General features: G+C 41.6%; 1 protein-coding gene across 3 annotated transcripts in view; it reads right to left on the reverse strand.

Annotated features, from left to right (window-relative positions):
* LOC124037776 (Fanconi anemia group A protein-like) overlaps window positions 1–27,027 on the reverse strand; it is a 29,076-nt gene that overhangs the window by 1,261 nt on the left and 788 nt on the right. Inside the window, exons 2-41 of one of the 3 annotated variants that reach the window (XM_046352820.1) lie at window positions 26,801–26,913; window positions 26,552–26,678; window positions 26,312–26,454; window positions 24,761–24,856; window positions 23,655–23,728; window positions 23,399–23,499; window positions 23,135–23,248; window positions 22,950–23,013; window positions 22,744–22,856; window positions 22,540–22,616; window positions 19,381–19,522; window positions 19,060–19,193; window positions 18,837–18,947; window positions 18,633–18,728; window positions 18,386–18,445; window positions 18,176–18,264; window positions 17,980–18,040; window positions 17,828–17,877; window positions 17,627–17,703; window positions 17,366–17,470; window positions 17,151–17,284; window positions 16,905–16,975; window positions 16,266–16,365; window positions 15,959–16,146; window positions 15,711–15,804; window positions 15,274–15,492; window positions 15,090–15,163; window positions 5,809–5,940; window positions 5,621–5,699; window positions 5,332–5,492; window positions 3,405–3,510; window positions 3,157–3,216; window positions 2,956–3,060; window positions 2,739–2,854; window positions 2,443–2,593; window positions 1,896–1,958; window positions 736–838; window positions 546–621; window positions 306–456; window positions 71–169 (exon numbers count right to left, since the gene is read on the reverse strand). In XM_046352820.1, the coding sequence (XP_046208776.1) occupies window positions 71–169; window positions 306–456; window positions 546–621; window positions 736–838; window positions 1,896–1,958; window positions 2,443–2,593; window positions 2,739–2,854; window positions 2,956–3,060; window positions 3,157–3,216; window positions 3,405–3,510; window positions 5,332–5,492; window positions 5,621–5,699; window positions 5,809–5,940; window positions 15,090–15,163; window positions 15,274–15,492; window positions 15,711–15,804; window positions 15,959–16,146; window positions 16,266–16,365; window positions 16,905–16,975; window positions 17,151–17,284; window positions 17,366–17,470; window positions 17,627–17,703; window positions 17,828–17,877; window positions 17,980–18,040; window positions 18,176–18,264; window positions 18,386–18,445; window positions 18,633–18,728; window positions 18,837–18,947; window positions 19,060–19,193; window positions 19,381–19,522; window positions 22,540–22,616; window positions 22,744–22,856; window positions 22,950–23,013; window positions 23,135–23,248; window positions 23,399–23,499; window positions 23,655–23,728; window positions 24,761–24,856; window positions 26,312–26,454; window positions 26,552–26,678; window positions 26,801–26,913 (4,229 nt within the window). The remainder of the gene's footprint in view (window positions 1–70; window positions 170–305; window positions 457–545; window positions 622–735; window positions 839–1,895; window positions 1,959–2,442; window positions 2,594–2,738; window positions 2,855–2,955; window positions 3,061–3,156; window positions 3,217–3,404; window positions 3,511–5,331; window positions 5,493–5,620; window positions 5,700–5,808; window positions 5,941–15,089; window positions 15,164–15,273; window positions 15,493–15,710; window positions 15,805–15,958; window positions 16,147–16,265; window positions 16,366–16,904; window positions 16,976–17,150; window positions 17,285–17,365; window positions 17,471–17,626; window positions 17,704–17,827; window positions 17,878–17,979; window positions 18,041–18,175; window positions 18,265–18,385; window positions 18,446–18,632; window positions 18,729–18,836; window positions 18,948–19,059; window positions 19,194–19,380; window positions 19,523–22,539; window positions 22,617–22,743; window positions 22,857–22,949; window positions 23,014–23,134; window positions 23,249–23,398; window positions 23,500–23,654; window positions 23,729–24,760; window positions 24,857–26,311; window positions 26,455–26,551; window positions 26,679–26,800; window positions 26,914–27,027) is intronic. The other 2 variants (XM_046352829.1, XM_046352838.1) reach the window with 2 other exon arrangements.

A 27,027-nucleotide genomic window follows, 5' to 3' on the forward strand; every position in this document is an offset into this window, starting at 1 on the left:
CCAGTCCTACTCTATGGAATACAGACTGAGATCAGCCTTACTCTGGGTGGTCAGTGCACAAATGTGTTACCTGGTTCAGCTGATGTTGAGACAGTGAGGTTGGGGATGTCATAGATATAGTCTTCAGAAGCACCTGCTGGGCCCTAGTCAGAATATATGAGGGGTCCATCTGCGAGACCAAAACCCGGATTCAGAAAGCCACCACTGTCAGTAGTTTGGAGACCACATACCAGTCAACCACAGTGACCGTGTCTGATGAATAAACATGATTATCTTTGCTTTTCTGCATATCAAAATAAGCTCACCTGGTCAGTCAGATGCTCAGTCACAGGGCAGGGAGTCTGGCCATCCATAAAGAGCTTGATAAGGGAGGAGTAGCAGAGCACAGCAGTGTGGAGGAACCCTGGGGCCTTCACTGTTTTCTCCAATATCTCAGAGTTAAGATGGGGGACCAGGCTGGCAGGGAAACAATACACATACAGAACTCACATATAAACAAGAAAATGGATGACAACACTGACAGTTTGACCAACAAGTAAATATACCTGTAAAAGGCTAAAGGCATCAGTCTTGTGTATTCATCTGATGTTACCACGGCCACAGGCTGATATAGCCCTTTTTCTTGAATAGGAAAAACAAAATATTATAAAATACCAAATATAACATCACAGAGACACAAAATGGGACATATTCAAAGCCAGAGGCTACTGTAAATAAGCAAGTTATATACTGTACCAGAGCAAGGTGTCTTGAATAGTAACAGCCAGTCAGCAGAGTCCACAAGGACAGTCAGGATATCTTTACAGAGTTCCTGAGCTCTCTGAAGACCCTTCACCCTCTATGTAGCATGACACACAAAAGTGGTATGAAACGTTGTAATTGTGATGTTTTGTTAGCAGAAAAGTTGTTTTAGTCTGTTGAATACGTTACTGTTACACTGTTGAGTGTGTAGGGCTAGGACAGCGTTTCCCAAACTAGGGGTCGCCTGATTTTAAAATGGGATCAGAGAAACTCCTAAATTATTATTATAATTTTTTTTTTTTTTAACATGTTTGGTTCATAGAACCGGGATTACGTTACTCCAGGAGCACCTAGATGCAGTTGTAATAAACAGAGCGGTTTCTGTTTTCTTCCTACAAATGTGGCTCTATCTTTTCAACAGTTTAAGCTACAACATACGGCCCTGTCACTGAAAGATAAGACTCCCAGGAACTTGTAGCCGCGCAGGACTCAGAACAGACTGGAGAGGAAACAGAACATCAATGATAATGTTCTTTTCGACACAGAAGTTAATAAATTATTGCCTGATGATCTTCTGAACTTGCCAATACCTTTCTGATACATTTCTGTCACTATACTTCCCTCAGATAAAAATAATGTAAAAAGTACAGTCTGACTGATTTGTAATAGACTGTCATAGCCCCAATTAAAAAAGTAAACATTGGCAGTTGATAACAAAACTTTTTTACATGGTGGGGGCAACAACAAAAACAATTTATTTTAAAAAGTTGTCGCGGGCCAAAAACATTTGGGAACCACTGGGCTAGGTGTTCCCATGTGCCCTAGCCAGGAACACTCCTGGCCTTAAGGTGTAGGAATGATGTACCCCAATGGTTTAACAAGCTTCCTTCTAACGTCAGGACAGCCAAGTCCCTGCCCATCTTCCGAAAACCCACCTCTTCAGTATCTTGACTAAGTCCCAGTGACCCCCCCTCCCTCTCCCACAAAAAAAGTTGTAGTTGTCTTCTCCTATTAGCACTGACTTGGCTAATAAATACTGTATTGAGGAAAAATGTACTTACTATGTCATGTAGTTGTCTCACCTAGCTTTCTTAAGATGAATGCACTAACTGTAAGTCGCTCTGGATAAGAGGGTCTGCTAAATGTAAATGTACCTGGGGCGTGAGAAAAGTTGTGAGGAGGTCAGTCACACAGAGGAATAGCAGAAACACCAGCAGCTGGGGACAAATGGCATCACAAATTATTTTAGGTTACATGGCAGTTTCCCTGGTGTCTACTAACTAATGACAAAATGGAGCCTAGTGACAATGATCACGTCTCTAATAGAAAACTGCTAAGTTGGTTCCCTAATCATCTGAGTGTCTCTACTCCTAAATCACGAACAAGAAACTGTGTTTGTGTGAGACCGAAGGTTAGTTCTGAGCATGTGAGTGTCAGTGTCTTACTAATGTGTCACAACTGCCAATACATTCCAATAATATATTCCAAGACACCTATATATCCCAAGAAACCTACATAAATCGGGATTTTTTTCCCCCCCTGTGCACTTTGACCTCCTTCATGTGGTGTGAAATAGATTTTCTCAATTGGCGGTGTTGTGTCCACTCCATCAAAGCTTACAAACATGGCTAGTGAACCTTTTGAACAAACATCTAGGTTGAGTTTGAAACACTTGGTGATAGGGAAGAGAAGTGTACTTACCTGACTGTGCTGCTCTGTCAGCTGTCCCAACATCTCCAGGCTTGTCCTGATGCTCTTGCCACTCGCCTGGCCTTCCCATACACAGTGCAGACAAGCTGCCAGGAGCAGGGGCGGGGCAGAGGGGACAGGGCATGACACTCCATCCTTTGAACTGCCAAGGACATAGGACAAAAAACACATTCAATCATTGCGCCAAAAAATTACAGAAATAAAAGTCAACATATTTAGTTTCTAAAGGAGTATTATCAGTAAATACTGTCTATATACACAGGCATGTACGCATGATCCTGTTTTACCTGCAGCCCCACAAGTGACAATCAGCCAGGACCTGCAGCTGCTGAGGCAGGGGCTGTCCGTCAGTGAGGCGATGCCAGAGAGACACCAATACAGGGGAGAGGCGGCCCCACCAGTGCTGCCCAACACACACACACACAAATTACTCAGTCAGCATCATACATTAAAACTCTCAGATTAACAAATCAGACCTGATCCTGGAAGTATAATGTACGGTACCCCGGCAGAGACGAGGAGCAGTGGACATTGAAGACTGATCAGGGACATGGCCTTGTTCACTTCTCCTGATGCACAGTCACAGCTCACACTGGCCATGAGTACAGCCTATGAGAAATGACTTCATATGATAAATATCACAATATGTTGTGAACACTGTCAACCCAGGTCTAGAGCAGTTAATAATCTGTGAGTGGAACTTACTCTTAAGAAGTGTGCTGTGAGGTGGTAGGGCAGCAGTCCAGCTGGGGAACAGCCCTTCCTCTGATACACAAAGAGATATTGTATAACGATAATGATCAAATCTGGGAAAACGCATCTATAGTAGGTGGTTTGGTCAAGATGAGAAGTGAACTACGGATCGATTCACACAGACTGTAGCTACAATACATTTGCTTGAATGAATGATTCATTAATCTAACCTCCCTCTCTCAACCCCCATTGTGGCGTACCTGATACTGGTTGATATGTTCCATGAGGGTCTCACAGTCCAGAGTCCTCTTCCCTCCTCCAGTCTTCACTGTAACCAACATGACTGCAGGGAGTGCCAGTATCACCCTATGACACACAAACACACGTTTTGTTAAAGTTAATATACACACACACAAGTTCACACTGTAGTACAGTAGATCTCTATGGTGTAGAGCAGACCCACCCAGGGTTGCATATTTTTGCTAGCCCAGCACTAACACACCTAAATCAACTAATCACGGGTTAAATCAGTTCAGTGAGTTAAGTTAGAACAACAATATGCAACCCTGGGGTGACCATGTTTGGAATCACTGGTACAGAGTAGGGCTGTTGGAATCACTGGTACAGAGTAGGGCTGTTGGAATCACTGGTACAGAGTAGGGCTGTTGGAATCACTGGTACAGAGTAGGGCTGTTGGAATCACTGGTACAAAGTAGGGCTGTTGGAATCACTGGTATAAAGTAGGGCTGTTGGAATCACTGGTATAAAGTAGGGCTGTTGGAATCACTGGTATAAAGTAGGGCTGTTGGAATCACTGGTATAAAGTAGGGCTGTTGGAATCACTGGTATAAAGTAGGGCTGTTGGAATCACTGGTATAAAGTAGGGCTGTTGGAATCACTGGTATAAAGTAGGGCTGTTGGAATCACTGGTATAAAGTAGGGCTGTTGCGGTGACAGTAGTGGCGGCAAGACTCATGACTATTGTGCTCATTGTGATTGATCAATTTGAAGAGAGATGTTCAACAACAGGTTGAAACTGAGTGGAAAACATGGTCGTTGTGTACGGTATGTTGTTTCAAGGCCTAACAACAAAATGGACAGGGCTTTCTTTAAGGTGATAATAAATTCTGAACACCATATGCATATTATAGCTTATAAATACACATAGGCCTATACATGAACTCCACCCCCCAAAAAACTGAATTAAAATAATGATTGTGCCGTTATACAATACATAGCCTACCCGCATATTATGCATGGCCAAAAAACATTAACAAATATATTTAAGATCTCTTCGGTACATAATTGGTCTAGCCGGACAGCTGACAGAGTTAGTCTACCATTATAGTGAATTTGCATTTGACTTTCAATAGCCTAGCAATAGGGTATTTTTTATATTTTCATAATTAATAGGCTGACACATTACCTTTAGCTACAGAAAATCTCACCACCGCACATATCAATCTCCTCCCCTCTCTCCTTCATTCCTTTCAGCGCACAGAGAGGAGCTGTCAACAGTTTATTGAAATATGTTTCCTTCTGAAAACATGTTACTATCAATGTTTCAAAACAGATTTGACTTGGTTTCCGAAATTAAGCCCTGGGTAGCTGCAAGGACAAGGTTGGAGAGCCCATGGCATACAGAGTTTGGGCGAAATATCACGAGAGGCTCCATGCTCCTCAAACAGTGGTTGATGTGTAGAGTGAAATCACCAGCTTACCCGGCATGATTGAAAAACCCACCGTCAAGAAAGCGGCCTCTAAATGCTATTCGAGTGCATACAGATTACATGTATTTTTTCCCATTCTAAATCGAAATAAATTTGACATATTAGTAAAGACAAGATTAAATTGAGAATAATCTGATGGGTGAAAATATGATAAATTGGTGAGAGAACAGCATGTGCTGCCTGAGGAAAATAATGTTCTTCTTATATTCATACTATAAAATCATAATATAAAATAATGGTACAGGACTTGGAAGCATATCTTATCATATCTGCTATGTGAACAAACCTACAGCAGGACACATAGTCAGATAACATATAGTAGGCCAACTCATATTGTTCTTCTGAAATACATGTTCTCATTGTCATGTTTCTTTTGCATGACAATTAACCTGCTGACAAAATGTCATGACTGCCAAAGCCCTAGTATAGAGGATGTGTCTGTGCGTCTGTACATTACCTGTTCCACGTATGTAATGTTTGCTGAATGCTAAGCTCACTGCTGATACTCTGTAGGTCAGAGGTCACAGAGCATCTATGTGAAATCAGATCCAATAGGAAATGTCCCTTATCTTGAGTCCTTTGAGAGCGACTAGTGAGCTCCATCTCATAGACAATCTCCTATAAAGACATCAAAGGACACACACAGGAAAATCGGTGCAAAACATATGCAGAAAATACGAAGCATTAACAGGAAATCATGTACAGAAACAAACTAACATATAAATCAAAAGGCCTGTGTACTGTACCTGAAGTCTGGAGAAAATGTCTGGGAGACAGGTGCCTGCCTCCGAGGGTCTGTGATCAGTGTTCTCCTGGATCGGAGCACTAAGGACACAAAGAGAAGCGATAAAGACTAAACAACTCAACCATGTCTATTATTCCAATAATCAGGATTATCTGAGGTGCAGGAGGCCATAAGCCAAATCATGCTGACCATACTGTCTTCTGGTCCATGACAGCATTGAGAATGTGGGAGCAGGCTGTCCTTAAGTCTCCTGCACAGCCCCCCTTGTCCACAGGAGATGGCAGGTATAACTGCTGACACGCCCACTGTTGATACTCCTGTCTGATACACACGCAGGCTCTGTTACATACCAGTACGCAACATTATTGTTATCGATCAATAATGACAAACCTACTAGACACAGCCTCATTCAATTCAAGGTGGTTCACCGTATCCACTGGTCGGGGGCCAAACTTGGAAGAATATTCTCTGATTTTGATCCTGTGTCAGATGTAAAGTGGAACCAGCCACACTATTGCATATGTTTTGGGGCTGTCATAAACTGTCAGGTTTCTGGGAATTAATATTTAAATGTTTCTCTGATATATATGACACTGTTATAGATCCATCTCCCCTTACAGACCTTTTTGGAGTACTGCCCATGGGTACCCCCCTATCAAGAATCAAGTCGGACACTGTTGCTTATACAACTCTTTTAGCTAGACGGCTAATAATATAGAACTGGAAGATGGCAGCTCCGCCATCTTATAAATATTGGGTGAGATGTGTTGTGCTCTCTGAAACTAGAAAAAAATCAATTCAATTAACGTGGGAACCTCAAACTGTTTAATGAGGCTTGGGCACCATTCCGGTCTTACTTTAAACAGTCCATCCTCTGACGGCATTCCAATTAAAACTAAGTCTGTATTTGACCCCCCTGTGACTTAAGGGTTGGAGGAGCTTCTCTCTGTGTTTTTGCTGGGGGGTTATTAAGGTCCATGTGCTTATTGATTGTGACCCGCGGATGCCTTGTTCATCTTGCCCAGGCAGAGACTGAAGTGTGAGCTTGTTTTCCCCAGTTATTTTTTACATTTTGTTCACGCCTACATGAATAATCATTCTATTTATTTATATATTTTAAAGCATTATAAACTTCATTTTTGGTCCAGTGGTTGGTCGGTCTGTGGCCATGACTGTCTGTGAGTGGTAGCATTTCTCCACCCTTATCCCTTGACTGTTTACAGGAACAATGGTGAGGTGTTTGCTCTGTCCCTGTACTATAGATTGCCCTTTAACCTTTGTAGCCTTCTGCCTGGTGTGTTTAACTTGTCTAAAGTATGGTATCTTTAAAGCCATTTTTTCATTTGTATTTTTTTTTCTAGTTGAGTATATTATTTATATTGCTTTGTGTTGTCTTGTCTGTGTGTTTAAAAATAAACCGAGTTTAAAAAAATAACAAATAATGACAAACCTCCAGGCATTGACAAATCTGGCCACTCCCATCTTTAATCTACGTCTAATCTAATCTAATCTATGTCACTTGGCTCATCATGCTCTAGCGACTCCTGGTGGTGGGCTGGGCTGACTTCAGCCGTCAGTTGAACAGTGATTCCTCGGGCAGATGCTAAGAAGCACGATTTGGCGGGTCATGTTTCAGAGGGTGCATGACTCAACCTTCACCTCTCCTGAGCCCATTGGGGAGTTGAAGCGTTGAGACAAGATCGTAATTGGATATTTGTGAGAAAATTTGGGTAAAATAGAAAAATAAATAAAAGGCGTTGCAGTCCGTTTTGGAATGGGTGGCCAGTAATAAAACTGGTCTGGAACATCTCTAAAACTAAGAGTATTTGGTACAAATCATTCCCTAAGCTCTAGACCTCAGCTGAATCTGGTAATGAATGGTGTGGCTGTTGAACAAGTTGAGGAGACTAAATTACTAGGTGTTACCTTTGATTGAAGTGTAGGCAAGAGATAAAGAAATATTCCGTTATTGTTGACAACGCTGGAACATGGAATCTGTCTGATATACAAACGCTTGGGGAAAAATGCAGAATGTCTAACTCATTGACAACGACACGATGGACACAAAGTAATAAAACGAGATGAGAAATGATTTCTTCATAATCATGATAGGACATTGTAGAGAGATAAAGAGTGAGGGCTCTTGGGGAACAGAAAAACCTTAAAGGCAAAATTCAACAATTACAGGAGGCAAGAGTGGCATATTTTGCCCCCACCTGTGGGCCCTTTGTTCCCTCAATCTACCCTCATGCTGAGTTGCGCAAGGATGATCAGGTTTCAGGCATCTGATTAGCACTGCCTGGCTTTGAGTCAATAGATTCTGACAGCGGTGACAAACAATGTCTTATGCCAACCAGAACACAGGCTGTTAAAGGCAGTAAAGACAAACACCAGGTGACAGTAATCACATGAATCAGCATCTCCAAAACAGTTGGATGAGTTGTCAAAGACTTTGAAGCATCCACCATGAGATGTGGGTATGAAGATGTGAGACCATTTAAAGCAATAAGAAACTATACAATCTACATCCTTATGATGGGTTAGTTATTAGCCTTTGTTTTGAACAACCGTGAACATGGCGTACTTGAAGAAATGGTCAAGAGAGCTGTGGGTGGTGAAGAGCAAGATGTGGCCGATGGATGGAGAGCAATACTTGTTTTCCTTAAGGGTCTGACCAATTCTACCACCAATTGGGGTGAGATAACCAAATGTGTTCAAAAACCGAAAGAGCAGTTTGTTGAATTTGAAGAAAGGTTCAGAGCAGAGGAGGTTAGACACAGTGGGTTACCCATCATGAAAGATGGCGATGCACTCATCTCTTCCAAAAATGGGGCAATCACACAGTTGATGCAATCCATACACAATGATTAGTGCAAAACTTTTGTTTCCACAACTACTGACTGGGAGAGACAAAACTGTGGCGACATCATCGACATGCTGTCCCGAATGGATAGAGACATCAATCAACATAATAAACCTGCTGTTATCTGAGTTGTGCAAGTTCCAAGTGAACCCAAAAACATTACTCATTCAGCAGAAGAGAAACCTGCAGGCTACTATTAGAAGAAACTGGATGATGTGGAGTGATCGACTGTGTTGGAGGTTCCTAACATCATCATACAACGTGGCACACGTTGTACAGCTAATATCTACAGACTCAAGGTATGCTTTCAGCCTGAACCATGATTTTGGAAAAATATCAAAAAACAGAGAGAGGATTCATGACATCACTGGGAGCTCCTGTGAAGAATAGACCAGAGGTGATGGCTCTACTGAATGCTCTCCAGTTACCTGGACAAGTTCGATCTTGAAAATGAAAGCACATGGAAAAAATCTGTACAGACAAGAGTAAAGGTTATGACCTGGCTGACAGAGCTGCCAAGACGGCTGCCAAGAAAACACCTCTGTCACCTAAACTGATTAGGAAATACACCGTGGATACATTGTAACACATTGGAGACATGCAAAGCAGAGCTCCAAAAGATGAAGTGTGGGAATGGATGGCTACAGGGTGCAAACTCAATCAAGAAGGTGTATGTGGAAATACAACCTGAGATGTGTAGCGCCAAATTCACTCTTACCCTACGTGGTGACACATACCATCTTACCCTACGTGGTGACACATTGGTGTGGACAAGATAGTTTATAATTTTGTGGGGAAATGGTGGAATCCTGAGGCAGAAAGAGGCTGAGGCTGTTGTGGCGAATTGCAACATTTGTATGGAAAACAACACCAAGGGATGAGTGAAAGTAGACACTACGAGCACCTCCCCCACCAGGAACCTTCAGACATCTACAGCTTGACTACATCACGCTAGCCAAATGTAAAGGAAAATGTTCTGGTCGTTGTTGATTGTTTCTCACGATGGGTTGAAGAAGCCTACTCTACTAAGAAAGGATGGGTGATGGTAAAAAAAAATATTTAACAGAGACAATCAGGGCCAAAATGGGAAGGTCCTTGTCAAGTTTTGCTCATAAAAAGGTCAGCAGGGAAAATCACAATGGATACATGTCACTCACTGCAAGCTTGTACATTTTGATAAAAAAAGCAGAGCCTGGAGAATAAAGAGCAGATTGATTAGCAGTCGGAGGCCAATCTCGTGAAGCATAGTAAGATGATCAGAACCTGATAAGCTTCTATGTTGTACACGGGAGTTGTCATTAGAGGTCGACTGATTAGGGCTGATTTATTAGTCTCGATTTCAAGTTTCCATAACAAATCGGTAATCTGCCTTTTTGGAAGCCAATTACATTACAATCCATGAGGAAACTGCGTGGCAGGCTGACCACCTGCGTCAAAAGGACCTTATTGCTGCAAGGAGCCACGGTAAGTTGCTAGCTAGCATTAAACTTATCTTTAAAAAAACAATCCATCTTCACATAATCACTAGTTAACTACACATGGTTGATGATATTACTAGGTTAACTAGCTTGTCCTGCGTTGCTAGTAACCAATGCGGTGCCTGTTCATTTATCATCGAATCACAGCCTACTTCACCTTCGCCAAACGGGTGATAAAAAAGCACATTTGAAAAAAGCTCAATCGTTGCAATAATGTACCTAACCTTGAACATCAATGCCTTAATTAAAATCAATACACAATTATATATTTTTTTAAACCTGCAAATGAAGTTAAAAGATTCATGTTAGCAGGCAATATTAACTAGGGAAATTGTGTCACTTCTCTTGCGTTCAGTGCAAGCAGAGTCAGGGTATATGGAACCGCCTGACTCGTTGCAAACTGAATTAATTTGCCTGAATTTTACATAATTATGACATAACATTGAAGGTTGTGCAATGCAACAGCAGTACTTAGACTTAGGGTTGCCACCCGTTAGATAAAATACGGAACGGTTCCGTATTTCACGGATAGAATAAACGTTTTGTTTTCGAAATGATAGTTTCCGGATTTGACCATATTAATGACCAAAGGCTCGTATTTCTGTGTTTATTATACTTAAGTCTATGATTTGATATTTGATGGAGCAGTCTGACTGAGCGGTGGTAGGCAGCAGTAGGCTCGTAAGCATTAATTCAAACAGCACTTTACTGCGTTTGCCAGCAGCTCTTAGCAATGCTTAAGCACAACACTGTTTATGACTTCAAGCCTATCATTCAAGCCTAACTCCTGAGATTAGGGTGGCAATACTAAAGTGCCTATAAGAACATCCAATAGTCAAAGGTATATGAAATTCAAATGGTAAAGAGAAATCGTTGACGCGTCATAATTCCTATAATAACTACAACCTAAAACGCCTTAACTGGGAATATTGAACCACCGGCTTTCATATGTTCTCATGTTCTGAGCAAGGAACTTGAACGTTAGCTTTTTTACATGACACATATTGCACTTTTACTTTCTTCTCCAACACTGTTTTTGCATTATTTAAACCAAATTGAACATGTTTCATTATTTATTTGAGACTAAATATATTTTATGTATTATATTAAGTTAAAAAAGTGTTCATTCAGTATTGTTGTAATTGTTATTATTACAAATGTATATATATATATATATATATGTAATAATGACAATTACAACAATCGTGATATCGGGATATGCTTATTTAGGGAAATCTATGTGAAATATAATTTTTCTTGAAACCAGAACATGTTAATTTCACTTTTTGTTTCCTTCGTTACAGGTTATGAGAATCTATCATCTGAAGTTGCAGCAATATTCCTTGACCCAAGGCCTGTACCTGAAACAATACAAGATCACCGGTGAAGTGTTAATTAAAGAGGTTCTTATCAACCAGTGGAACAGAAGAATAATTCCTCACTACCGTCAGAACATCATTTCTAATAGTTATCTGTCGGACTGCTTCCGGTGTGGAAGAGCTGGTCACTTTTACAGGACTCTAAATGATTACCAAGCCAAAAGAACGATTGAATATTATTGTCTTGCATCATTACATCTGTTAATACTTATTTTCTTTAACTTGGTTTGAAATCTATTTCTTATTGCAAAAGCAAGTCAAATATGCCCTTTATGTTTTATAGAAATGCAGGTTTTAATGTGAATGATTTTATGCTTATAACAAAAAAAGTTATGTCTATTTTTTCATGTTTTCTAAAAATACATTTGAAGTATATTTCTTTTAAAAATTGTCTAGGTGGGAGTGTAAAAATATTTAAAGATAAATACACAATAGCAGAGGACTAAAGGTCAAGAGGGACTTAATGATATGGAAAAAGTTGTTTTTCCTATAATGGGGAACTGAAGATTAATGGGTCAGGGACACGGGAGAAATTTCAGTCCAGGACTCATACCTACAGTGCCTTGCGAAAGTATTCGGCCCCCTTGAACTTTGCGACCTTTTGTCACATTTCAGGGTTCAAACATAAAGATATAAATCTGTATTTTTTTGTGAAGAATCAACAGCAAGTGGGACACAATCATGAAGTGGAACGACATTTATTGGATATTTCAAACTTTTTTAACAAATCAAAAACTGAAAAATTGGGCGTGCAAAATTATTCAGCCCCCTTAAGTTAATACTTTGTAGCGCCACCTTTTGCTGCGATGACAGCTGTAAGTCGCTTGGGGTATATCTCTATCAGTTTTGCACATCGAGAGACTGAAATTTTTTCCATTCCTCCTTGCAAAACAGCTCGAGCTCAGTGAAGTTGGATGGAGAGCATTTGTGAACAGCAGTTTTCAGTTCTTTCCACAGATTCTCGATTGGATTCAGGTCTGGACTTTGACTTGGCCATTCTAACACCTGGATATGTTTATTTTTGAACCATTCCATTGTAGATTTTGCTTTATGTTTTGGATCATTGTCTTGTTGGAAGACACATCTCCGTCCCAGTCTCAGGTCTTTTGCAGACTTCATTAGGTTTTCTTCCAGAATGGTCCTGTATTTGGCTCCATCCATCTTCCCATCAATTTTAACCATCTTCCCTGTCCCTGCTGAAGAAAAGCAGGCCCAAACCATGATGCTGTCACCACCATGTTTGACAGTGGGGATGGCGTGTTCAGGGTGATGAGCTGTGTTGCTTTTACGCCAAACATAACGTTTTGCATTGTTGCCAAAAAGTTCAATTTTGGTTTCATCTGACCAGAGCACCTTCTTCCACGTGTTTGGTGTATCTCCCAGGTGGCTTGTGGAAAACTTTAAACGACACTTTTTATGGATATCTTTAAGAAATGGCTTTCTTCTTGCCACTCTTCCATAAAGGCCAGATTTGTGCAATATACGACTGATTGTTGTCCTATGGACAGAGTCTCCCACCTCAGCTGTAGATCTCTGCAGTTCATCCAGAGTGATCATGGGCCTCTTGGCTGCATCTCTGATCAGTCTTCTCCTTGTATGAGCTGAAAGTTTAGAGGGACGGCCAGGTCTTGGTAGATTTGAAGTGTGGTCTGATACTCCTTCCATTTCAATATTATCGCTTGCACAGTGCTCCTTGGGATGTTTAAAGCTTGGGAAATCTTTTTGTATCCAAATCCGGCTTTAAACTTCTTCACAACAGTATCTCGGACCTTCCTGGTGTGTTCCTTGTTCTTCAAGATGCTCTCTGCGCTTTTAACGGACCTCTGAGACTATCAAAGTGCAGGTGCATTTATACGGAGACTTGATTACACACAGGTGGATTGTATTTATCATCATTAGTCATTTAGGTCAACATTGGATCATTCAGAGATCCTCACTGAACTTCTGGAGAGAGTTTCCTGCACTGAAAGTAAAGGGGCTGAATAATTTTGCACGCCCAATTTTTCAGTTTTTGATTTGTTAAAAAAGTTCGAAATATCCAATAAATGTCGTTCCACTTCATGATTGTGTCCCACTTGTTGTTGATTCTTCACAAAAAAATACAGTTTTATATCTTTATGTTTGAAGCCTGAAATGTGGCAAAAGGTCGCAAAGTTCAAGGGGGCCGAATACTTTCGCAAGGCACTGTACATGTGGCAAGTTGATTGGTCAGAATTATCTATACATTGAGCCTGAAATGGGATACTTGTTATTTGGCCACGTGTCGCCTGCAGTGGTGTAAAGCCTGCCTACATTGGACTCTGGAGCAGTGGAAACGTGTTCTCTGGAGTGATAAATCACGCTTCAACATCTGGTAGTCTGACAAACAAATCTGGGTTTGGCGGATGCCGGAAGAATGCTACCTGCCCGAATACATAGTTCCAACTGTAAAGTCTGATGGAGGAGGAATAATGGTCTGGGGCTGTTTTTCATGGTTCGGGCTATAACCCTTAGTTCCGGTGAAGGGAAATCAGAATACAATGACATTCTAGACGATTCTGTGCTTCCAACTTTGTGGCAACAGTTTGGTGAAGGCCCTTTCCTGTTTCAGCATGACAATGCCCCAGTGAACAAAGCAAAATGGTTAGTTGAGATTGGTGTGGAAGAACTTGACTGGCCTGCAGAGCCCTGACCTAAACCCCATCGAACACCTTTGGGATGAATTGGAACGCCGACTGCGGGCCAGTCTTAATCGCTCATCATCAGTGCCAGACCTCACTAACACGGAACAACAACCGGTTGTGAGCGTGCGCCACCGTGCATACATGTATTTTGTCCCCCCACACCAAACGCGATCATGACACGCAGGTTAAAATATCAAAACATACTCTGAACCAATTATATTAATTTGGGGACAGGTCAAAAAGCATTCAACATTTATGCAAATTTAGCTAGCTAGCTTGCACTTGCTAGCTAATTTGTCCTATTTAGATAGCTTGCTGTTGCTAGCTAATTTGTCCTGGGATATAAACATCGAGTTGTTATTTTACCTGAAATGCACAAGGTCCTCTACTCCACCAATTAATCCATATTTTCGGTCACCCACGTGGGTATAACCAATGACGAGATGGCACGTGGGTACCTGCTTCTATAAACCAATGAGGATATGGGAGAGGCAGGACTTGCAGCGCGATCTGCATCACAAATAGAACTGACTTCTATTTTAGTCCCTGGCAACGCAGACACTCGTTGGCGCGCACGAGCACTGTGGGTGCAATAACTGAATAATAAAGATTTTGACATTTATTTTGCAACGCGATCAGTATAGTTAGCCTGTAATGCTCTTGTGGCTGAATGGAAGCATGTCCCAGCAGCAATGTTCCAACATCCAGTGGAAAGCCTTCCCAGAAGAGCAGAAGCTGTTATAGCAGCAAAGGGAGGGACCAACTCCATCTTAATGCCCATGATTTTGGAATGAGATGTTAGACAAGCAAGTGTCCACATTCTTTTGGTCATGTAGTGTATTTTGTGTCTATGTATTGATATGTAGGCTGTGTGTGCCGTTCTTAAACGTATGTAGTTCTGTCCTTGAGCTGTTCTTGTCTATTAATGTTCTGTATTAAGTCATTTTTCATGTGGACCCCAGGAAGAGTAGCTGCTGCTTTCGCAACAGCTAATGGGGATCCTAATAAAATACCAAAAAGAGATCAACATATACCAAACTTTTATATTAATGTGTGTATGCGCTGCATATTTAGGCATGTGCTTCACCTATCTGGGTCAGACAGGGCATCCTCACTCCTCTGAACTCTGAGTTCAGCTGCAAGCCACTCTGAAAATGAGAACTAGACGAAGAAGAAAATTAGAACTTCTCCAAGAAAATGAGAAGCAGACATGTCAATGTGCTGAGAAGGCTGGTGGTGCTTTACACCAATGTTTAGACAGTTTTCCTCACCTGGTATTCTGGGAGTTTTACTAGGAGACGGAAGGGGGCGTGTTTCCATAGTGCCCAGGCTGACTTCCTCCAGGTTGTATTTGTGTCAGTAACACTCTTCCACAACCCACGATTCTCCTCCTCACCCTGTTTGTTTGCCCCTACATACTCCGATTCCCCACTCGCTTCAATTGGCAACCTCCTCATATCTGGCATTAGTCTGGGAATTAGGTACAGCAGCTAAAAATACCAAATACAAAAAACACACACACACACTCAGGAATAGGCAGGACATGGATCTGTGCAGGCAAGCAGAGAGGTACAACTGCAGCCCTACTGTATGTGACATTCTGCTCAAACACCAGACCCCTGCTGCTTGCATAAAGGGCATCTCAGAGTGTGGCTGGGTGATAAGAGAGAGCATAATTACAGTGACACTGAAAGAATAACGTGCATACCTTTTTATAGAGGCTGCAGGGATTATACTGCTGCGGCTGATCACACAGTGACTCACTCCTGCAGAGACCATAGCAAACTGCAGCCACACAGAACCTGGCAAACAAAAACAAAGCTGTCCACATAAATACATCTTATGATAACACTGTCCTATTGAACTAAAGTTAACTGTGCCTTTTGGTTTATAATATACTGTATAATTATTTTATGTATTCCTAGATGCTCAGGGTCCCTCTCCAGTCTCACCCACCTAACACAGAATAGCATGTTGGTTTGTGTGGTGCAGGGCAGAGCAGTAGTCAGTGCCTCTGGTACTGACACAGGGCCGGGCAGCAGGGGTGGGCACAGCTGCACCTTGGGGCACTTGGTCTGGGAGGCATGAAGGTGCACAACAAAGGCTGCCAGTCCAAGCACATGTGCAGCACTCAATGATACCCCCTATAGAGAAGGACAGAAGATGACTGTAGTTAGAAAAGGGGGGGTAAGAAATAGGTAAAAAGGAGAGAGTGAGAGAAAGAAAGGGGCAGTAAAAATTAAATGGGAAGAGAGATGGATACCTGGTTGTGGAGCAGGTCCCACATGCGGTGAAGGAGGGCAGTGAGCAGCTGTCTGTGTCCCAGCAGGATATTGACAAACTGGGATGCCCAGGGGCTCTGTCTTGGGTCACAGGTCACATTAAACTCAAATGAGAGTAGTGTAGTTTTATGCAGACTTGTGTTTTATGCTGATTGGTGGAGGTTAAGAGCCCATTTACGCATGATCTGAAAATGTGGTCCGGGGGTACGCAGAAGCCAAATTGAGCTCCATACCACATTGCCATGTGCCTCACACATTTTTTGACAATGCGGAGAGCTCCATATAGTGCCGCATTGTCATGATTGGTTGACGGTAGGTGGGGACAGGAGGTCCTGTATAAACACAAACTCACTTCCTTCACAACAGCTCTGCTCAACAGCTCTGCGCTGCTCTGTGAAGCGCAAGAAGTATGAATACCCAGACTTCTGCAGAGGCCGTACCACTATAAATGCTGCACGCCCAATGCAGACGTCAGATTGACCACACACATACCGCCTTTAACAAGCCCATAATATGCACGACAATCTGACTAATAACATTTGATTTGATAGACTTTAAAACGATCGCACTCTTCCATACATCTTTCAGATTTTTACGAAGTGACATGATTAGTTCCTTACTTATTTGGTGGGCTTACTCTGGAGGCATCCAAAAGGCTCTGGCAGAAGCTCCTCAGGATCATGTTCACCACCTGAACAAAGACAGGACAGATAAGCAGACAGTGTGAGAGACAGACGGTGAGCGTGGCTAGCACAAATAACCTGACAGACAGACAAATCGAGTAGGGAACGAAAAGGTGAGACACAGCAGAGGGAAAAGAATAGAAGAAAGAGAGAAATACAGAAGTTCCTCGCATTCCTTCCTACTTTATTGTGCAGCTCAGAGAAAGTGGACTCATCTACATGAAGCTGGATGACTGCCTGGCTGACCAGTTCCTCAGCACGTTCAGGGAACACAATACTCAGAGTGTGGGAGATCCTGGCCAGCTGGGCTGACACCTCTGTAAAGCCAGAGAGAATAAGATAAGTTAGGTTTGCTTTGGTTGGTGTGTGTGCGCGTGTGCGTGTCGCAGTCTGCTCACCTCCGCCACTGCCCCCCTCTGTTAGCAGGGCTCTATGTTCCTGTAGTTGGACCTGTAAAACCTCCTGTGGGTTATCATCATCATTCACCACAGAGACTCCTTTACCTGATAACACACAAGTAAAAAACAGCTCTTCAAACATGGACAAAAGCACAGAGATATGACTGCAGTGGTGCTTAGGGTGGAATAAGCTAATATTAAATATATGATTATATTAAAATGCGTAGGGTGTTAAACATGCGATAATGTGATGGTACACACTGTCCTGTTGCCTCTGTCTCTCTCTCTGACATGACTCTATGTAGGAGGAGTGCTGGGCAGCTGGGATCTTTTCCGCTCTAGTAGAGAGCAGAAAACAAAACTGGAATCAATATACAAAAAACATCTGTATCAGCCTCAAAGATATGACAGAAAACTGTGTGGTGAGTGGTTGTATGGCTGAGTGTGAATGTCAGAAAATACTTTTTAAGAGAATCTATGAAATTCATCCTGGCGTCAGGCTTCACAGGAAGCTGAAATGGACAGAGACAAAGAATACAAAATCTGGACAGACCACGTAAACACACCATTCAGTCAAATGCATTCAATCTAAAGCAAGAGAGCATAAGACTTACCACACGTGGGGTTAGGAGGGCAGGAAGGAAACGAGACAGGAAATAAGGCCTTCTGAAAATGCTGGAGTAGGAAAAGAGTATGAGTGTTGTAAAACTTAAAGACAGTGTAGGACAACAGGATAAGTAGGTCATGCAGTACATTGATCTCAATAGGTGATTTGTGAGAGTTATGTAGCATGCTGTTGTTGTAGGGTACCTGGCCTCCATGACAGTGGCAGATATCCTTCCTGTGCTCCCAAACAACGAGATTGCCTTCTCCACATCCTGACGTGCCTGACACCGGGGCTGAGAAGGCACATTGAACAAATACAAAGAGTGATACACACATTCATGAGCACATGTAAAACAATTTTTTGAAAAGGGACAGTACACAAATGCATAAACAACCAGCAGAAAGCACTCTAACCTGCACTGAGGTTCCTGCTCCAGAGATATCCTCATAAAGGCCCATCTCCTCAATTGAGACCTGCAGACAGAGACATGGCGACCCTGTTTATACAGCTGGAGGAGAGTAGATTAATGGGCTGCATGATGAGAGGGCTTGTGGTATGACACGTCAACCAGTCCGAGTTAATACAGTTATAACAATGTAACTATGTCTCTCAGTTTGTCTATGTACCGTCAAATACTGGTTCAGCGAATCTAGGCCCTACCTTCAGGTCAGCCAGTCTGGTCTTGGTGAGGGATACATACTCCTGCAGTAGGGCCCGGTGTTTCACTGCCACGTAGGGTGGATGGAGGATGTGGACCTGAGAGACCAGACCATCCAGAGACATTAGCATTCAGAAACATTTAGACTTGGGCCCAGGCCAGCAGTAAAGTGTTAAAGTAGAGCCAAACAGTGTCTGTCACCTGACCTTCAGATACTGTGGGGGGTCAAAGGGCACCAGGTCCGACAGGAACTTTAGCAGAAACACCAAAGACTTCTTACTGTTGCCATGGTAACTGCTAGCACCGCCAAAAGACATCTAGGAAGACAGGAGAGAAGCCAACTTTATTGAAAAAGAGCCAAACATAAGAAGATAGGGGACCAATAAATTATATTCTAGTAGCCACTGACTAAGCTCTGAGGGGTCTTACCTTAAACCACTCGCTGTAGGAGGGGAAAACACCAGGCCCTTCAAGCGCACCCTGACGGGCCAGGAGGAAGGCAGTGATCATGTTCTCCAAGTCATACCCCTCAAACGCTGAGCTTAGGAGCCTGGACAGCAGCTCTGAGGTACAGAAAAAAAATATTATTTCCAACAACACTCCTATGACATTTAAGTGTGTGTGTGTTGCTACTTCACATTTATTCTGCACTGTTAAGGAAAAGCTGCAAGTAAGCATTTCAGTGTACCATTTACACCCACTGGATCCTGTGCGCATGATGAATAAACTTTTATTTTGATTTGTGCGTACCTTTTAGGCTAGGCTGGGTGTTTGGATTGTACACCAGCAGGGTGGAGAGACAGGAGAGCACATGCTGCCAGTTGACCTCATGCGTCTCCAATACTTGTTGCAGGTGAGAGAGAAGCTCCTCTACCTTGAATATCACTGCCAACTAAGACAAAGAGAAAGGGCTGGAAGTTGTATTACACCACAGAGACAGTCAAGTCACAACTCCCCAATATAAAAAGTTTACACTTGTTATTCTATAGACCGGTTTTACAGGTCAATTACTAAATGGACTGGAGCCATGTCCCCTCTTAAATCTGAACTCAGCCCGAGTGACTTCCAACAGGTTAGGAATCGCCAAATCGACATCGGTGGTGTCACATTTTTGTCAACAATCTAAACAAAATAGTCTGTCAAAGTGGAAGAAAAATCTAACATTTGTAAAAATATATATTTTAAAATAGAACCTTCAGAAACAGCCTCAGGTAAGCTCATCTGCGTGCTTGTCATCCTCACCAGGGTCTTCACCTAACTGCAGTTTATTTTTGTTCCGTATATCTTGATTAGATACAGTATTCAACCCCCTGAATCAATGTTCTAACATATTATAACCACATTTGGCAGCAACTACAGCTGAGTCTTTCTGAGTAAGTCTCTAAGAGCATTCCACACCTGGACTGTGCAAAATTCTTCAAGCTCTGTCAAATTGGTTATTGATCATTGCTAGATAACCATTTTCAGGTCTTGCATTAGATTTTCAAGCAGATTTAAGTCAGAACTGTAACTAGGCCACTCAGGAACATTCACTGTCCTCTTGGTAAGCAATTCCAGTGTAGATTTGGCCTTGTGTTTTAGGTTATTGTCCTGCTGAAAGGTGAATTCATCTCCCAGTGTCTGTTGGAAAGCAGACTGAACCAGGGTTTCCTCTAGGATTTTGCCTGTGCTTAGCTCCAATCAATTTTACCCTGAAAAATGCACCAGTCCTTAACATGATGCAGCCACCACAATGTTTGAAAATTGGAGAGTCATACTCACTGTTGCATTGGATTTAACCCAAACACAACACTTTGTATTCAGGACAAAAAGTGAATTGCTATGCCACATTTTCTGCAGTATTACTTTCGTGCCTTGATGACAACAGGATGCATGTTTTAGAATATTTTGATTCTGTACAGGCTTCCTTCTTTCTACTGTCTATTAGGTTAGTATTGTGGAGTAACTGATATATTGTTGATCAATCCTCAGTTCTCCTGTCACAGTTATTAAACTCTAACTGTTTTAATATCAACCTTGGCCTCATGGTGAAATCTGAGTGGTTTCCTTTCTCTCCAGCAACTGAGTTAGGAGGGACATCTGTATCTTTGTAGTGACTGGGTGTATTGATACACCATCCAAAGTATAATTAATAACTTCACCATGCTTAAAGGGATATTCAGTATCTGTTCAACTTTTTTTACCCATCTACCAACAGGCGCCCTTCTTTGTGAGGCATTAGAAAACTTCTGGTCTTTGTGGTTGAATCGGTGCTCAAAATTCACTGACTCAACTTACAGAGAATTGTATGTGTGGGGTACAGAGAAGAGGTAGTCATTCAAAAGTCCTGTTAAACACTTATTGCACACAGAGTGAAGCCTTGCAACTTATTATGCACATTTTTACTCCTGAACTTATTTAGGCTTGCCCTAATAAAGGGGTTGAATATTTATTGACTCAAGACATTTCAGCTTTTCATTTTTTATGAGTTTATAAAATGTCTAAAAACACAATTCCACTTTGACATTATTGTTTTTTGTGTGAAGACCAGTGACAAAAAAAAGATTTATTTAATCCATTTTAAATTCAGGCTGTAACTCAACACAAATGGCAAAAGGCCAAGGGGTGTGAATACTTTCTGAAGGCACTGTATGTTGCAAACATAGACTGAATTCTTCCACTGCTCTGAGTAATCAGACAAGGGGTCTGGAACACTTGGAGAACGAACAGATAAGAAAGAGTATTTATGCCTGCCCTTGAGTAGGTTGGCAGATTACTATGAACCTCTCAGAGGAACGTGTCTGTCGCCCCATATGCATATGTCAGTCTAATAAACCTTTAAATATAGAATTTGTTTGCCTCATCCTTATATCCAGTATTCCCACACCTTGGGCAAATTCACAATTCCTGACAGTTGTCGTGGCAGAATCAGAATTATTTAGGTAACATTTATAAATAAAATGTTTTATTTATTTTATTTCATGCTTATGTGAGATATGTCATTAGAATGTCTATTTTTGGATAATACTGTTGGCCGGTTGCAGTTATCTGTTCTCTGTCAGGGTTCAGTTACTTGGGCCGCAGAGAGGTCAAGCTTGTCTTCATTTGTAAACAAATCTTTTAAACCATGTTAAGGGATGATTGAGGGGGAACCAATTATCTCTTGGCTCCACAATGTCTGTGTGCCAGTCCCTGTGTCTCTGTGAGCTTGTCCAGAATGGGAGTGTCTAAAATGACAATTGATATATATCCTAATGTCTTGGTACTATGTTGTACCAAGAACGAGAAGTAGAACCTCATTTTAGGAGACCAAACTGAACGATAATTTATAGCTAATGCTGTCTGGCTATGGAATACTCGTCTCTCAAGTAAAGTCTTCCTTTGTAATGTTCCTAAGATCTGTTATTCGTCATGTGAGTTGAGATGGGTGTTTCTTGGCTATAAATGATACTAAGAACTGTTTTGTAAGCACTCTCAGAGAATTAATTTATAGACACTGAATTGATCTGAGAGTCACAGGGTTGTGATGGAGCTCATATAATTAAAGATGGACTTTATGATAACTCTGACTTGTGTGTGGTTTGCTCTCATGATTTGGTTAACACAGGAAATTTCCACTACACAGTTAACAAAGAAAAATGTACATGTTTAAAATGTCAATCTTAATAATACAATGAACACCCCCTACCGTACTTTCACAAAAGATCACAATGTCCTGGAAAATACCATGATGTCATAAATCACACCCACAGGGATATTATCATTCCCGTTCTGATGTACATGTAGTCACACCCACACAAATAACTACATAGGAAAATACATATTTTGAAAAGCAGCTCACATTAACCAGACAGGTTAATCTATTTATAGATTTACAAAAGGTATTTACATGTCTTTAGAACAGAGTAGAGCAAAGCACAAGTCATTTACCTTCCGAAACAAGGAGGTCAACAGTCTGCAGGTTTTAGCAAAGCTCCACTCTCTTTGCATGGCAATGGCATCAGACACTAGACAATACAGGTTGAGGAGAACACTCAGATGACAGGATGAGATAGAACTTGACAACATAGGTGGCTGTTTTACAAGAGAAGCTATATTAAAGAGAGATGTCAATGATATGTTCTGTGATCTTACCTTTGAGTCTAGGTCTGTAGGTGAGAGTGTGTGTGAGAGAGTGGGTGAAGAAATGGCGCAGTGCATCAGGTGATACAGACACACCACACAAGGAAGCATCAAACATCTGTACCCTTTTCAAACAGAAAGAGTGAATAAAAAGAGTGAATATGGATTATTATGCCTGTTCTAAAATTCCGTTTGGTTAGCAGCCTTTTCTCCTTTACCATAATTCAGCTGTTGTTTCGCCAGACTGCAGGGTTGGCTTGCAATTCAAAGTATCCAGTACCCCTTAAAAATAATGGACAAACATCACAAAAGGTTAACAAAAGAATCTTAGCAGTTGGACAAGCTAGAGCCTCTGTCTATTGAACGCAGCTTTGAGCTGCAATGAGAGGGATTGTATACTCACAGGAGAGCATGTCATCCAGCACTGAACGGCACACCTGGGAGAGCCTCCTGCATGGTGCTGCTGTGGAGTCCTGTGTTTCCTCAAAAACAGCTCGCACCAACACAGATACCACAGCTGCAACACAATACAAATTTGCACGTATAGAAAGAGCACATATGGACACAACACTGGCAGACTGAGGTGAGGTGATTGCCAGATAAGAATAGATGTGTATACATAGTACTGATTCACTGTGATGAATGAGACACTACTGTAAAGACTTACTTGAGAGAACCTGCTGAGGTACTCCATCTCCCTCCTCAGTAGCTGTCCTACCACACAGAGCCTTCAACTCAGACATCAACCATGACCTCACCCCATTCTCACTGCAATAAGAGCCCATGTGAAATATGAAGATTAATAGCCTAGCAATTAATAGCGATTGTGTTTCTATTCCTCATAGCTCATTTCAATCTGAAATGCTTTTCAATCCCACAACACACAGAATCTCATACACTGTATCAGCTAGAACTTCAGATACCTTTCCAACATGTACTCCAGAGAGAGGATATTCTGAGTGTGTAAGTGGTACACCACCTCCAGCATGGGCCGTTTCTACACAAGGAACAGGGAAGGAAGTCACTAGGCAGGTTTTGATTGCTTGTCTAGTAAAACAATAATAACATTGCTTTATGTGTAATGGAAACGGTAGCTATAGGAGAAATGTTCTAAAGATAAATGTCTGTTTGCCAGGGCTGGATTTTTCTTTTGTCAAACTTTATTTGCGACAAATAATGTAAAGTGTTTATGTAAATTATGATCCTTATTTTATTTTTTTACCTATTATAAATTACAATAAAAATGTTTTAAAAACACATGGCATCACTACACATATTTTCTCTGACGAAACAAAATCACATTAAAAAAAAAAAAAAATCTTTGTATAATTCTGAAGGTACGCAGGAGACGTGATGTCATCACGTAACTATAAAGCTCGACTTCACATTAGTTATACATGCCTACTACATAAGTTCTCTCAACTATAAAATATATATATATATATGCAGGACAAGGATTGTCCTGACTTTCAAGAATTAATTAATTGGTTCGCTTTACTTTTCTGGATGCAAGTTTCCCCATGGCAAGGTACATGGCGATACATTGGCACATGAGAATTATTAGAATTCGGCAAATTAATTATTGCCTTCTATCCATGCTAGCTTTTGCAGAACATTAATCAGATAGGTGGGAGGGCATACAGGCTGTCACCAATTTATTAATGTGCAATTTGCCGAAATGGATATTGGAAACACTTTTATTCAACACTCCAGGGTCCTAGGTTTTTGCGGAAACTTTTGTTTTGTGACATTACGTCCAGATGTTTTTAATCGACACAAGACAGATCAATGGAAACGCACCGTAACAGGCAATTCTGGCATCTATTTTCTATGCAAACTTTCTAACTGTTGACAACAAAAATCACTGGACAAGTTAATGGAAAAAAACTGTAGCAACTGTCAGGTACACACAAACAGATAAATGAAAAAAAAAAAAAAAAATCGACAATAGGCTCAAATTGCCAAAACCCGAAGGTATGGCATTGGCAGTATAAAGACAAGAGTCTGGTGTGTCTACACACACACTCACCTGATGCCTCCAGTACTCCTGCCAGAAGAGTTTAGAGCAGAAGGCTTCAAGAGAGAGAAGCTCACGGGTTGATTGGAAAAGCACGGAGAGCTGGACCTGGACAGAGGACAGTGAACATTCCTAAAGGCATAGGTTATGTAACATCTTAAACAATAGTCTTATAGGCAGGGGTGAAACTAGATGTAATTTCTTCCTGGTACGTCCCGTTTTTTTATGGGCCTAGTAGTAAATACATATAATTTAACCGTAAAACTTTTTAATGTGGCATGTTTTCATCTGATTGTCAAACAAATCACTTCAAAACAGCAGGCTACCTGAGCACGATTGTCCATTCTAAAATAAATCCAGCATCTACAACAGTGCACTGACCCCCATCAAAGTTACCCATCCTTGCTCTATTGGGTTTGGTCAGCAACAATACACAGATATGTTGTGGCATTCAACCATTGCTCAATTAGTATCAAGGGACCTAATGTAAGCCAGGAAAACAATCCCCACACCAGTACACCACAAGCCTGTACCGTTGACACCAGGATGGATGGGGCCATGGATTCATGCTGCTTAGGCCAAATCTTGACTCTGCCATCAGCATGACGCAACAGGAACTGGGATTCGTTGGAACAGCCAATGTTTTTCCACTCCTCAATTATCCAGCATTGGTGATCGCGTGCCCACTGGAGCTGCTGCTTCTTGTTTTTAGCTGATAGGAGCAGAACCCAGTGTGGTCGTCTGCTACAATAGTGGCAACTGTTATACTGCAGCATTATTTGTCTGTGTTCCGTCTGTCAGCGTGCATGATTCGTGCCATTCTCCATCGACAAGCTGTTTTTAAACCACAACGTCTGCCGTTGACCAGATGTTTTTTTTTTGTCGCACCATTCTCTGTAAACCCAAGACACTGTCGTGCGCGAAAAGCCCATGACAGGGTGGTTGTTTCTGAGACACTGGATCCGCCGTGCCTGGCACCGACAATCATACCACGCTCAAAGTCACTTAGGTCACAGACATCTTTGTTTTAATTATTGTGATAGGGTTGTGTTTTACCAGAACACTGAACCTCCACTATTTATTTTGCAGGGACTCCCTACTGGACAGGCTTACTTTCACCCCTACCTATAGGCCTAGATGTTGGATGATGAAAAATCATACTTGAAATAAGGCAACAGTAAACATGTCGTCCCACACAAATGATGCAGCACCCACCCCCCTTGGGCCAATTGAGGTATCCTGTGACTAACAAATTTCAGTTAACTTCTATAGCTTCCACCTTGGGACAATCAGAGTAATTTTGTAAATGCCAAATCTCTATGGCAAGATGCATCATTAACCAAAGTTTCATCAAAATTGAGCCAGTATTGTCAGAGATATCGCATGACTTTTGTACGGCGACAGATCCACAATACCCTCTATTTTTTATATTTTTGCAATTTTTTATTTAACTAGGCAAGTCAGTTAAGAACAAATTCTTATTTACAATGATGGACAATTTAATTGTGGGGGACAACAAACATCGACATAGATGCATATCCAGACATTATTCCCAGCACAAACCCTTTGAGTGGAGTTGAGCAACACTTGCTCTCGGTCCCCTTTGATATGGCCGGTCAGGTCCAACAGTCTTTCTACCACTATCTTCACTGACAGGGCTGCCACCGGGACCCCCAGCTCCCCAGCCTTCCTCCTCAACTCATTCACTGAAAACACGCATATCAATTTCTACATAATTATCTCACACACACACACAGTGTAGCATTCTAGTACATACACCACTGACACATTGAAAGTATTTACCTTGATGGAGGACATATCCTGAAAACTCACCCAGAAGTGAACCCCCAATTGTAGGTGAGGGACTTTCACTAGCTGCTTTTTTCTGTCCAGAGTACTCCTTGCAAATTAAATTGCAAGGATTTGGACTCTAGAAGAAGGATAAAGTAAGTAACTTGTCTAAATCTGACAGGTCTAATTTAGGGCACAAAATGTTAGTGCCCCTTGCTACCAGTCCACTGACTCCATCCCAGTCTAGACTCATTCACTCACCCCCACCTCCAGAAACAGATCTGAGAGGTTCTGGTGCATGTTCAGCAGCTGGACTGCTGCCTCCTGCAGCTCCTGTATATTCTCCTGCTTTGGCCTCTTCCCAACACGCCCTGCTGTGGAAGGATCAACACCGTGTTCTTTTATCATCATAAAATCTGTAAGTCAGGTAAAGTCTTTGACAATGAAGGATTGGTTAGGGTTTTGAGTCAAGACATGGGTCAAGATCA

This window comes from Oncorhynchus gorbuscha, linkage group LG01 (assembly GCF_021184085.1).
Source record: "Oncorhynchus gorbuscha isolate QuinsamMale2020 ecotype Even-year linkage group LG01, OgorEven_v1.0, whole genome shotgun sequence".
NCBI classification, from domain to species: Eukaryota; Metazoa; Chordata; class Actinopteri; order Salmoniformes; family Salmonidae; genus Oncorhynchus; species Oncorhynchus gorbuscha.